General features: G+C 40.3%; 1 protein-coding gene across 1 annotated transcript in view; it reads left to right on the forward strand.

The window, feature by feature from the left end:
- The first annotated feature begins 3,996 nt into the window (after nucleotides 1–3,996).
- The window catches only part of CRHBP (corticotropin releasing hormone binding protein), a 15,260-nt gene continuing 5,771 nt past the window's right edge, over nucleotides 3,997–13,485 (forward strand). Inside the window, exons 1-5 of the mRNA XM_006889879.1 lie at nucleotides 3,997–4,074; nucleotides 4,404–4,497; nucleotides 4,715–4,872; nucleotides 7,016–7,226; nucleotides 8,923–9,071. Of these exons, the coding sequence (XP_006889941.1) occupies nucleotides 3,997–4,074; nucleotides 4,404–4,497; nucleotides 4,715–4,872; nucleotides 7,016–7,226; nucleotides 8,923–9,071 (690 nt within the window). The remainder of the gene's footprint in view (nucleotides 4,075–4,403; nucleotides 4,498–4,714; nucleotides 4,873–7,015; nucleotides 7,227–8,922; nucleotides 9,072–13,485) is intronic.

The raw sequence follows: 13,485 nt of genomic DNA on the forward strand, positions 1-13,485 counted from the left end.
ACCAGATATTCGTGTTGACACCAGGCTTAACAAAGCTGTCTGGGCCAAAGGAATAAGGAATGTCCCATACCACATCCGTGTTGTTCAGAAAACGTAATGAGGATGAAGATTCCACAAACAAGCTGTATACACTGGTTACCTATGTACCTGTCACCACTTTCAAAAATCTACAGACTGTCAATGTGGATGATAACTAATAGTTGATTATCAAATAAAGTCCTAAAACTGTTAAAAACAAAAATTAAGTCTTTATCTTTATTTACTTCCCTCAGATATCTTTACACCCTTTCAATATTCAGAAGTCTGAGCAGACATGGGAAGGGCAATAAAAACATGGTGACTTGGGGTGCTTGCTACTTTATAATACACTTCCCATTCTCCTTCTCTCAGTCATCTCTATTTTCTGACCTCTCTATGCTCTGAGGATTTAAAAAAAAAAATAATACAGTGTTTTAATTGTGATTTTAACGAATATTTACAGAGAAGTTAGATTTTCATTAGTTCATTGTTGCACATTATACCCTTTCCCCCTCCTCCAGTTCACTTTTTATTTTTTAATATTCATTCATTTTTGCACAATTACCTACCTCCCCTGACCCCAGTCCTCTTTGCAATGATTCATCTCTTATTCTGGGCTGTTGTTGTATGTATAAGTCCTAATCATATATTCATTTTAGGTAGTTCTTTCTTTCATCTGTTACAATGCAATGGTCATTACCTATCCACTCTCATCCTATTCTCTTCCTAAACCCCCATTTCAGACCTGCTTTTTAACAGTGGTGTTATGCAGTATCTGTCCTTTTGTGACTTAGACATATTTCACTTAGCATGATATGCTCCAGGGTGTCCCATGTTGTATAATTTTTTTACAAGTTCATTGTTTTTCAGTGCTGTATAGTATTCCATTGTATGAATATACCATAATTTTTCTATCCCTTCATTTATTGGTGGGCACTTGAGTTGCTTCCTTCTCTTCGCTACTGTAAATAATTCAGTAATAAACATGGGTGTGTATATATCTGTTTGGATGGTGGTTATGGTTTCTTTCGGGTATATTCCTGGGTCAAGTGTTATATCTATTTCCAACTTTTTGAGAAAGTAACAAACCACTTTCCATAGTGGTTACATCAATTTACACTCCCAACAGTAGTAAGTAAGTGTTCCAATCTCTCCACAACCTCACCAGCAGTTCTTGTTTGCTGCTCTGTTGAACTTTGCTATTGTTACTGAGGTGAGAGGATATCCCATAGTTGATTTGATTTGCATCTCTCTGGTACCTAGGGATTTTGAACATTTCTTCATGTGTTTGTTCGCTATCTGAATGTCTTCTTTGGTGAAGACATTTCATATTCAGTGCCCATTCTGCTGTTGGATTATCTTTTTCTCATTGAGGTGCTGGAGTATTCAATAAATTTTAGATATGAGTACCTTATTAGATATGTCATTATCAACTATTTTCCCCCCAGTCAGTGGGTTTCCTTCTTACCCTGTTGGAAAACTTTCTTGATGTGCATACGGATTTGATTTCTTAGGAGGTCCCATTCATCTATATTGTTCTCTCCTGGTTATAGGTATGGTCTGAGGATTGTTTAAAAAACAGGACTGTGGTTATGACTGTTATTAATAGACAACTGTAACAAGTAACCAACACTGCCTTCAAGTTGGAACCAATTCAGGGAGTTCTGGTGGCCTAGTGGCAAGAAACTGTGCTGCAATCCCAAAGGCTCTAGATTAAAATCTACCAGATGCTCCGCTGGAGAAGGAGGGGCAATCTCCTGTGCCAGTTGGATTTGATTAGATGGTACACAACAACAACAACAAAAATATAAAGAAAATCAAACAAACTTGGAACGAACTCATAGCTGAATGCCATTGCACTGGCATTCTGAAGCTTAAATTGCACGGGGAGAGAATATCCGACTTCCTTTCACAGAGCTGCTGGTGGATTCGAGCTATTAGTGAGGCAAGGCCTTTAGGCCAGCCTTGTGACTCCCTGTGGACTACACCCCATAGCTGGTGTTAGTTGCTATCAAGTTGGCTTTGTCTAGTGGAAACCATGTGCATAAAGAACCATATAGTGTCCACACCATCACCCTATTCATGATGGCTGGGTGTTGGTATAAGTGCATCGTGGTTATTCTTGAATCAAATCACTGTGTGTGCCACCACGCCCTTTCAGACCCATTCAATAAATAAGGAATCAGACTTGTTTTGAATATAAAAAAAACATGTGCTTAAAAAAAATAATCCAGTGCTGACTTCATTAGGAAAATTATTTTATTTTGTTGAGTATTAATAAACTAAAAACAGAAGAATTTTCATGAGTAGGTTTGTCTTATAGTTGTATTCTTTGTAATAATTTTCTTTTTTATCAGTAACATTTAAAAAAATTCTTTGTAATAATTTTAATAACAAGAAAGAGATAGGCAGTGACCATGTTTTCTGTCAGGCAGAGGTAAACAGCATAAAATATTTAAAATCTGGTAGATAAGAAAAGGGTAGGAAAGTCAAATGTAAAGTATTCCCATAATTTTTCCCCCCCTTATATATAAGATAAGCCATTTTCTTCTTCCTGATGGCTTCAGGGTAAGGAGTTGTGGTGCTAACCCAAAAGCATGTGGTTCAAATGCACCAGCTGCTTTGTGGGAGAAAGATGGGCAATATCTTGTGTGATTTACTGCTTCTGAAAAGCCATGGGAGGGTCAGCTATGGGTTGGTTCTGACTTGACAGTTCATGGTAATAATAATCAACAAAGTTAAATTTATATTGAGTACCTTATCTCTGTATTTAAGTAATTTTTTTAGAGTCCTTGGGTGATATAAACAATTTTAAGTACTGTACTACTAGCAAAAGGTTGGAGATTCAAACCATGCAAAGTCACTTAGGAAGACAGCCTTAGCAATCTGCTTGTGAAAGGTCAGAGCCTTGGAAACTCTATGGAGAAGTTCTATTCTGCGCATTCAAGGTCACTGGGAGCTAACACTTGATAGCAAGCAACAAAAGCAACAAAGCCATTTGTTTAACTCTATGAATTTGCTTGTTAGCAGTTAGAATAAAAATCAGCAATTCTTTGTACCAGAGTGCTTAATTAATCCACGTAGTCCAAGGGATGAGATGGAATGGCTTCATCTGTGGTGAATTAGGATAAATGCCAAGGTCATGGTCTTTGGAATACGGTCCAGGTGTGGTATATCCTGTAAGCTTCAGGCCAAGTGACACAGGGCTTAAATCTAACAGTTCATTCCAGAGGGTGTTTTCTATTAAAGAAACAACTCTACAAAATGTACACTAGGCTAAAGCAAAGATTTAGGAACCATAATCACAGTTACACACTCACTCAAGCTAGAACTACTGCAAAATTCCCCCAAACCAAACTTTGGTCAGAGTCTCTTGGACTAGAATCACTTCAGGTTTCTTCCCAAGAGGCTGGAGCAAGTGTATGAGTACTACAGTCTGTGGCAATTTCCGGAATGATTCTAATCAAGGCTATTCAATAAAGCTGAATGGTCAATTTATATGTGTTTAGGTATTTTATGCACATGTGTAACGTTGTCACTTTATGTTCCCAAAGCAAACATTCCCCTGCTCATTACTGTTTTAACCCAGAGTTCACAGGATGATAGAAACGCAGCAATGAGCAGACCAAATAAAACGCCTTTTCTCCTCCTTTGTCCTTCTCCCACACCTTCGTTCACCAAGTTGTAGAGACTGAAATCATTCTTGGTGAATAATGCCAGACCACGTTGAGAATTTGTGGCTGAGAGCCGGACCCTCGTCATCCCCACGCACGTTGTCACTGAGCTCGGGTAACCCGTGGTTACTGAGCTCACAGCAGTTGAGGGGCAGGGAGGCTCCCCTCCCCACTGCACTATAAAGAGACCCAGCCAAGGGACCCTACCAGCTTCCAGCTCTCAGCTCTGACGGTGTGGGACCAAAACTCCAGACACTGGAAGCGGAGAAGCCTAGGCTGTTCCAGCTGCAGAGGCAAGGCCGGCATGTCTACCTTCCAACTTCAGTGCCACTTCCTTCTGATCTTCCTGACTGTTCTAGGAGGGGAGAGTCGGTACCTAGAGGTGAGCCATCCCTGTGCTGGCATCCTCCTGGCTTGAGTGTCCTGCCTTGGGCAATGGGCTGGCGGCCTGTTGGTCTCTTTTTCAGCCTTTGTTGGTCTCAGTTCTCCCCTGTCTGCCAATCCCCTGGATCTCCTGGTTTCCCCCAAGACTGGCTTTTTCTCGATTTCTCTAGCATACCCACTGACAGCCTTCTTCTGACAGCTGGGACACGCTGGTGTTCTTGAGACCTGGGAGACCTTGATCCCCACCCCCACCTCCCTTTACTTCCTTGGCTGTGGGCTCCCTTTTCTTCCCACTCCTTAAACTTTGAGACCAGTTTTCAATTCCAGTTGCAGAAAGCAGTAGACCAGGACCCTTTCCTGCTGCTCAGCGCCAACCTGAAGCGGGAGCTGGGGGGGGAGCAGCTGTACCGACGCGCGCTACGTGAGTCTTGCATCCTCCGCGGCCGAGGGCAATTGAGAGGTCGGGGTATCCTTTGGGGGAAGGAGGGTGGCCAGGACTGCCCGGGGAACTTCTAAGGCTCAGTCTACAGAGACGAGCCCCAGAAGAGTTGGGGAGATGAGCTCCGGAGTTGGAATTCGGGGCGTGCAGCACGCTGACTATAACCTGGGGTCCGCTGGCCTCCCCGCCCTCCCTCCAGGGTGTCTGGACATGCTGAGTCTCCCGGGCCAATTCACCTTCACCGCCAGGCAGCCTCAGCAGCAGTGCGCGGTGTTCTTCATCAGCGAGCCGGAGGAGTTCATCACCATCCACTATGACCTAGTCTCCATCGACTGTCAAGGAGGGGACTTCCTGAAGGTGAGGCGTGTTCGCCGCGCATCCCCAGCCTGGGGGACACGGAAGGGTGCGAGGAGCTGAGGTGCTGCGCGCAACACCGGGATGCCGCGCGCCGGTGCGCGCGGACTGTAACTTACACACCCTGCAGGGCTGGAGTTGGAGAGGCGCGCTCTGGCCACGCCTAGTCGGGGACCTCGTCCCACACCCAGAGATTCCTAGTTGCTGGGTTTTAGATGCTCTGCTATGTGCCTTCAGGGCCCTGGGCTCTTCCAGTAACTTAAAGCACTGTGAAGCCCTGCGATGCAATTTAAGGCTCATGAAATATAATAACAACATAACAGCTAACTGAAACTGGTTTAACGAAGCAGGCTGTCTCTGGGTAGATGCCAAGTATCTGAAATTCCTCCCGCCTTTCTCCTGCCTACCCCTCTCTCTGTAGTGTGGTCGCTGCTCACGGCCTTTATTCATTGCCCAGGTGACTAGGGTTGAAACAGCAGGGCATTGGCTGTCCAGAGGAAATCTGAGTCAGGTGGAAAGGGGCTGCCCAAATCCCTAACCCCAATATCATTCCGTAAATCTAACAGGCCATCTTAGGCTGGAGTTCTGTTGCCCAATTAAAATAATCATGCATAAAAGCTCCAAAGTGAAATTGTTTCGGAATCTATCAAACTCATCAGGAGGGGCCTGGCGAAGTAATTTGTGGTTGAGTTGGTTATTTTGCAAAGGTGGAGTGGAGTGCAGTTGCGCCCATTAACCTGAGATCCTGCTGGCCTGTGGTGGTTTTGAGAGGAAAGCCCAACGGTAAGAGTTAAAGAACTAATAAGAGCGGGCAAAGAATCACACGATTTGCCAGCCTTCCTTGTCTGCATGTGAAGCAGACAATATTGGTATTTTAAATTAAGATGTGATGACAGTTTAAAGGGGGGACAAAGAGCGTGCACAGCCACTAGCAAGTAGAGTTGCTTCAGTTTTTTCTCTTTTCTTTCACTACTTGTCATTACGTGCCTTTGAGTCAGAGCCAACTCTTAGCTGATTCTTCAAAGGGTTTTCATATGGGATGAAATTGCCACCAGAGCGCTTACTTTTTAATTTCTATTTTGTTATTCACACTCCAGTGAATAAAGATGAGTGGAACTTAAAGCATGTTTTTGTGGAACTCTTCTAGAAGTGATGTAGAGAAACAATGACCAGGATAAAAATGTATTATCTGTGTTTTCACAAAAATGATAAAATGAAGGTTTTTACTGTAAGGAGTTACACTGCCAACTCAAAGGCACATGGTTTGAATTACCATCTGCTCCGCAGGAGAAAAGGGGACACTCTCCTCCCATTCTATCTACAACCTCAGAAAACCTAATGGAGGGTCAGCTAGCAGTTGGTTCTTGCTTGATGGCACAATGTATGCACTTTCATGTACATAAAGAAAAATTATGATATCATTACAAAACAGCCTTCAAAGTCCAAATATATACATATAAGAAGCGAGTGGGCAATGGAGTGTAGTGTAAAAACTTTTCCATGCTTTCAACACAAGGAGTCCTGATTGGCTTACTTGTTGGATTACTAACCAAAAGTTTGGTAGTTTGAATCCACTAGCTGTTCTGGAGGAAAAAGATAAGTAATCTTCTCCTATGTAGATTTACAGTCTTGGAAACCTGACAAGAGGTCATCATGGTTTGGTCTGGTCTGGTCTGGTCTGGTTTGGTTTGGTTTGGTTTGGCTAGGGTTGGCTTGGTTTGGTTTGTTTGGTTTTCCCCCAACACAGTCATGATATTGGCTGTTATTGCTGTTGAATGTCATCAAGTTAATGGTGGCTCAGAGCAACACTCTGAACAACAGATCTGAACCTTGGCCTGTTTTGCACCATACTAACCATTTCTAATATGCTCAAGCCCATCTTTACAGTCACAGGGTCAATCACCTTATTGGGAATCTTCTCCTTCTCTGACCCTCCACCTTTCTCAGTATGATGTCCTTTTTCCAAACATTGACCCCTTCTGACAACCTGCCCAAAGTATCTGAGATGAAGTTTCTCTGCCCTTACATCTAGCATGATATTGGTGCTATATGGTACTGATCCTCTATGGTTTTTGTTGGGGTTTTTTTGTTTGTTTGTTGTTGGTTTTTTGTTGTTGTTGTTGTTGTTGTTTTTTTATGTTGGAAGGTGTTTGATGGTTGGATTCTCCAGGGAGAGAAGTTCCCCAGCTCCCAGGATCATCCTATCCCCACAACTGAGCGCTACATAGATTTCTGTGAGAGTGGGCTAACCCGAAGGAGCTTCCGGTCCTCCCAGAACGTGGCCATGATCTTCTTCCGAGTCCAGGAACCAGGGAATGGATTCACACTGACCATAAAGAGAGAGCCTAACCTCTTTCGTAAGTGGACCCCTGTCTTCTCAACTGAAAAGCAGAACTCCAGGGTCAAACCTGTTTAGTATCTTTGCTCAGAAATTTGAACAGAGAATTCTTTTGTAATGAGAAATGACCTGAAAGATATTTCCCACTCATTATTGTGAAAATCAAATCACAGTTTAAAATTTATTCCCTAGACTATGTAGTGTCTTATTATTATGACAGGTAATATTCTATTCCTCCCCTTTAACCCCAAAGTCTTGTTTTGATCTTCTAAAATATTACAATGCATTCAGTGACAAACTAATCCCTGCAACTCATTCCATTAATCCAGGATAAACTTGAAGAATCAGATATGAAGTAGCAGCCCTAGAAATATTTAGGCAAAGAGGGAAAGATTCTGCATCTACTTTGTGATAGATGGACTTTATTCCTTCGACAGAGGGTTGGACCTCATCAGTACCTTCTGTTTCAGAGTCCAACCACTTTAGCTTATTTCTGAGAAATCAAAGATTATCTTGCAGGAAAGAACAGCCTAGAAAAACAAATTTTCTTAATAAAAAAGGGTTGTTTGTTTAATTTCTATTAAGACAAAAATCTTTGAAAAAGAAAAGTTGAAAGGATGCCTATCACTCATTGTAGGTTGTATAAAATATCATATGACTGAAGAATTAGTCTAATCTGCCAAAAAACAGTGTACCAATTTTCAGATTTTATTTTCTTTTTTTGAAAAAAATAAGGTTTCCCCCTAAAAAGCTATCTCATAAAGATGGAGCAAAATAATTTTAGAAGGCAAATCAATTTTATATATAACACACACACACACACACACACACACACACACACACACATATATTTTCCTTGGTTAGAACTCAGAAAACTTTTGTAACCAAGAAATGCTAGTTCTACTTAGAATTAGGTGTAAGCTTCTATAATCATCACGAAATGTCAGTTCTTGGAATTAAGGACCATGAAAACATAGGTATGAAGCAAGAGGCTTTACTGATTTTCTCAGTCAGAAAACAGATGTTGCCATAATTGACAGATCAAAGTATAAACTCTAATGATCCTAGTTTCAAAGCTAAAAGACCCATGATCTAAGTCTAGAGCTTGAAACACAAAACAAAAAATTCTAGAGATTCTTGGGATTAAAAAAAATATGATAGACTTAATTTTTAATCCATTTTTCCCCACTTAGTAAGTACCAAATAAATATTTTGCTGTCCTTTTAATCTTTCTTAGTCAATTTTATGACTATTTATGTACTAAATAATTTTTAAAACTTAACATATGACTCTTGACTCAACAAATGAAGGCTTGAGACAATTTTTGAGTCTGGCTTCACTCTTACATTTCAATTCTTCCAGACTCAACTTGAATTTGGGCCTTAGATAATCAGAGTATTTCTTGAACTACTTTCAGATCTTAGTCTGTGTTTTGTTATTGATTTATAGCTTACCACTGTCATAAACAAGGTAACTCTCTGAGATTACATGCCCATTTGTAAATCCAAGGCCTCCTGATAATGCCCTTGTCATTGATGATTTTTATTCTTCAACTGCAACAAATTGTTTTTGTTGGAGAACATACCATTTCCCTGGGTACCGGTCCTAGACCACAATGAAGAGTCTAGAATAAGGATAGAAACTGAGTTTCTATAAAAGTCCAGCATACCAGGTAATGCCAGTGTGGTTTATTTGTTTACTTTCTCTCTTCAAAGCCTGCAATATCATCTCACAGACCCCAAATGGAAGGTTTACCCTGATAGTTCCACATCAGCATCGAAACTGCAGCTTCTCCATAATTTACCCTGTGGTGATAAAAATATCTGATCTCACCCTGGGACACGTGAATGGTCTTCAGTTGAAGGTGAGTCATGTACTTGCTTCGAATTGTTTTCTAAGATCCTGCCTGAATCAGGATGTCAGCAGGATCAGCGGTGTGCCTCAATCAGCTCACCTCTGATTGGCTATTAAATCTCACACGTGCTTCCTTTCACTGCTCTTAACCAAGCCCTCTTCTATTTCCACCATGCGAGCCACGTACTTAGGTGACCCATCTGACTCTCTGAATGCTTTCTTTCATGATGTAAAAAGTGTTTTCAACTGGTGAAGTTGTGATATATAATTACAATTGAATTCTCTTGTGCTTGCCTCTTTTACAAAAATTCTCTCCTAGCAAAACCTAGAGTGAGTCATCTACACAGCTGTTTTTCTGATTATTGGAATTTTCTTTTGACACGAAGGAAATATCTCATTGACCAAACTGTGCTATGCAGGAATGCTAAGTGAAGCATAAAATGCGTAACTAGCCTTTTATACTATAAACTATAGAGAAGTTCTCAGAATTATTTTTGCCTTGCATTTAATTAATATCATTGGTATTAAAAACATTAGATGAAAATCTCTATTACCATGTTCTCCCATGACCTAAACTTAACACTGAGCCTCATCACCTTTACCTAATCACTTGCAATGGTAGGTCTTAAGTTTTTCTCATTTCATTTTATTTTCCCATAAGCCCAGGCATTTGTTTGGGTTTTTTTGTTTGTTTGTTTTTGGGTTTTTTTGGGGAGATATATATATATAATGAAAGTCCAATGAGGGAAGGGCAGGGAGCCGGGGACTGAGAGTGAGCAGGGAGGAAATCACAGGGTCAGAGAGTTTGGTGAATGGAGGGAGGGGGATGAGAGAATTAGGAAAGATTCAATGGGGATGTGAAAGAGGGCAATGGTGGGCGCAGACCAATGATGATTAATTTTAGAAAAAATAATGTAAGGAAATGATAATATGAAACACAATGTGAATAAAGGAATGTGTGAAACACAATGTATGTGGATGAAACACAATGTAGATCAATTTTTGTATGCAAACCAATATAAAATTTAAAGAAAAACCATACTTGTTTTTGCTCAGAAAGCATTTAGTAAGAACCAAATAAATTGAAACAGGACTGAGAAAAGGAATAGGTCCTTTTAAAATAAGTAATAAAGATTAGCCTTTTGCTTGGTAAGGACCAGGTGTAAACAAGTGTCTGGTTTAGCCTTATGGGTTTGATACTGTTTGTTACGGCCTCATTGGTTTGTATTGTTTGTATGTTGTTTGTAATATATAATACAGAAATAGGGAGTATGACAGCAGATTGGGAGATCTGGGTTTTAAGTTCAATCCTTGGAGAAAGACATCATGCTTGGAAGGGTAAAGGGTCAGTACAGCACCAGAAGGCTCTGGGTGAGAGAGAGATTGACTCAATGACTGTGGCAATGGGGTCAAGTGAGTCTGAGATATGAGGTTGGCTCAGGATAGGGTACGGATCAGAGTATGAGTCACAGTTGACTCAACGGTGTATAATAGCAACAACCATGGCAAGTAACCTTTGCATGCTACCTTTCTTCCACTTCACATCTACAATATTCTAGTATTCCTTCATAATTTTAAAAAATTTTTCTTTTATATTGGTTTGCTTACAAAGTTCATATACATTGTGGTTTATACTATTCTTCATTCACATTATGTTTCATACAATCATTCCCACTCATTATGTTTTATAAATTTAATCACCATTAAACTATGTTATTACCCCGTCTTTCTAGATTCCCGCCAGATCTTTTCTGTTTCCTTTACCCTCTCCCTCCACCTATCAAATTATGTGACTTTGTGATTTCCCGTCTGTCTATCCTGACCCTTACGACCCCCCCCCTTAGAAACTAACATACATTTTATTTTATGAGTTACCTTTCTATTTCTACAATGATGACTTTATGCAGCATTTGTCTTTATGAGACTGAGTTCACACAACATAATGTTCTCCAGTCTCTCTCAAGTTATGTAGTAATTTTCAACTCCCAAGTTATGTAAGTAATTTTTAAAATCGTTGCTTCTGAGTGCTGCGTAGTATTCCATCATGTGAATGTACCATAGTTTCTCAAACCACTCAATAGTGGTTAGATATTTGGGCTATTTCTATGTTGTTGCAATTGTGAATAATGCTACTATGGAAATTGGTGTACAAATCTCAGTTTGTGTTTCAGTATACCTCAGGGTATACTCCTAGCAGTAGAAGAGCTGGGTCATGTGGAATTTCTATGTTCAGGTTTTTGAGGAAATGCCAAACTGCCTTCCAGAGTGGTTGTACCATTTTACAATCAAACCAACAATGTATGAGAGTTCCATCTGTTCACATCCTCTCCAACACTTATTACTTGCTGCCCTACTAAACTTTGCCACTACTACTCGGGTGAGATGGAATCTCATTGTGGTTTTGATTAGCATCTCTCTTATTTTCAGTAATTTGGAGCATTTCTTCATGTGTATGTTGGCTATTTGAATGTCTTCCTCTGTGAAAAGTCTTTCATTGTCTTTTTCCCATTTTGTATTTGGGTTATCTGTCTTTTTCTTGGGAAGGCCCAGGGGTATTCTTTAAACTTTTGTAATTCCTTGTCTGAGATGGTATTGCCAAATGTTTTTTCCCAGTTGGTATGTTTTGTTTTCACTCTGTTGGGAAAAGTTTTTGATGTGCACAGGGATTTAACCTTCTGACTGTTTACCAAGTGCAAGGCAGTATTCCAGATGCTGGAAATTACCAATGAACAAAATAAGACCTACTCAAATGGAACCTACATTCTAGGAGGAGGAGATGGCAAACATGATATGGTATTTCAAATAGCAATACATGTGATACAGAAAATAAAAAAGAGTGGTGTGACAGTGATTGAGGACAAAACAGGAGAAGGAGAGATAGGGAATTACTTGAGATAAGGATGTCTCTGGGAAGGAGGCATTTTGAAATGAGATCTGAGGTAAGCAAGAAGGACACAGGAGAGAAGAGCAGGAAACAAAGGGAATAATGATGCAAGAGCTCAGAGGCAGCAGTGAGCTTGGACTGTTCCAGAAATGTGGAAAAATAAGAGGCAAGAGTGGGAGACATGGAAAGGCTCTTTATACAAGGGCATAAAGTCTTGTACACAGTGGAGCTAATTAAACTTCTATTTATTCTTTGAATGAAATCACCTGTAAAGCACCTCACCACATAGCAGGCTTTTTTATTTTAAAATATACACTCCAGCTTGTTTCCCATCACTGGCCAAACAGTTGCTGTTCACCTACCGATCCATTATCCACGTGGTTCATTTCCAAAGGCCAGGTCATTATGTGAACATCAACATTATGCAAAAATGGACAATTATCGCATCATTAAATAAATAACTGCCAAATAATATCATAATTACCAAGTACCTCTGACACTTAACTAGCACAGCCAGCAATACTTAACTCTTCAATATTCGTATGTGTTTGCCAGAGATATGTCTTAAATGTTCATAATGGATAGGGTTTTTTCACCATAGTTGTAATGTGAAGTGCCTGATAATGAGATAACCAGTAAGTGAGGAGTAGGTATATATTATTTTTCTAATTTTTCCTTTGTCGTAATTACATTTCAGGGTTTTAAGTATTTATTTGTATGTGTGCGCATATATGTGTAAGCCACTCTGTTTTGGATTTTGGTTACTACATGTCGGGGACTATCTGGTTAACCCCTGAGCACCTTGCCACACTCCCTGGGATCTCTTAATAAGATTACCTCAGTGAAGAAGAGGATCCCAGGCAGGACTATCTACATAATTCATGGGACACAATGTGAAATGAAAGCACAAGCCCCAATAATGAAATAACTTCCCCCCCCAAGAAAAGCTAACTGGGGGCAAGGGGGAGCAGGGGGGAACATGTGCAACAATGAATGAATGGAAATCCAAGTTCTTAATAAACTTTCACTAAAATCTGAATTAATAAATGTAAAAATTAAAAAAAGAGAAAGCACAAGGCCCATTACATAAAAGCAGAGACTCAAGATAGATATGGTGGAGTATCAGACCAAGCAGGGAGTGCCCCATGAATCACACACCCTCGAGGCCACCTCTGACAGTGATGGAGATGAATGAGAGTCTCCAAGTGCAGCATCGGAAATGGAGAGTGAACAAATTAGACACAAGGAATTGTGTAGATGAGACAATGTGGATAGGATAAAGAGAAGCAGAAGAAGCTGTTTGTTAGTGGATGACAAAGTTTAAGAATGGAATATTGAGTAATTAGAAGTAAGTGTGTCTTAGTGGACAAAGAGAATGATCATGGAAACTCTAGCTTACTTAGCCCCTATTCGGTGTTTTATTCTCTCTTTAAGATTTCCATAACTAGCCTAAATTCTTATTAGTTACATTCTAATAGCTTAAAGGGAGTTCTGGAGGCTTAATAGCAGGGAGTTGCACTGCCAACCTAGAAGTTGATGC

This window comes from Elephantulus edwardii, unplaced genomic scaffold (genome assembly GCF_000299155.1).
Source record: "Elephantulus edwardii isolate Elephantulus edwardi_28Jun2011 unplaced genomic scaffold, EleEdw1.0 scaffold00082, whole genome shotgun sequence".
Classification (NCBI taxonomy): Eukaryota; Metazoa; Chordata; class Mammalia; order Macroscelidea; family Macroscelididae; genus Elephantulus; species Elephantulus edwardii.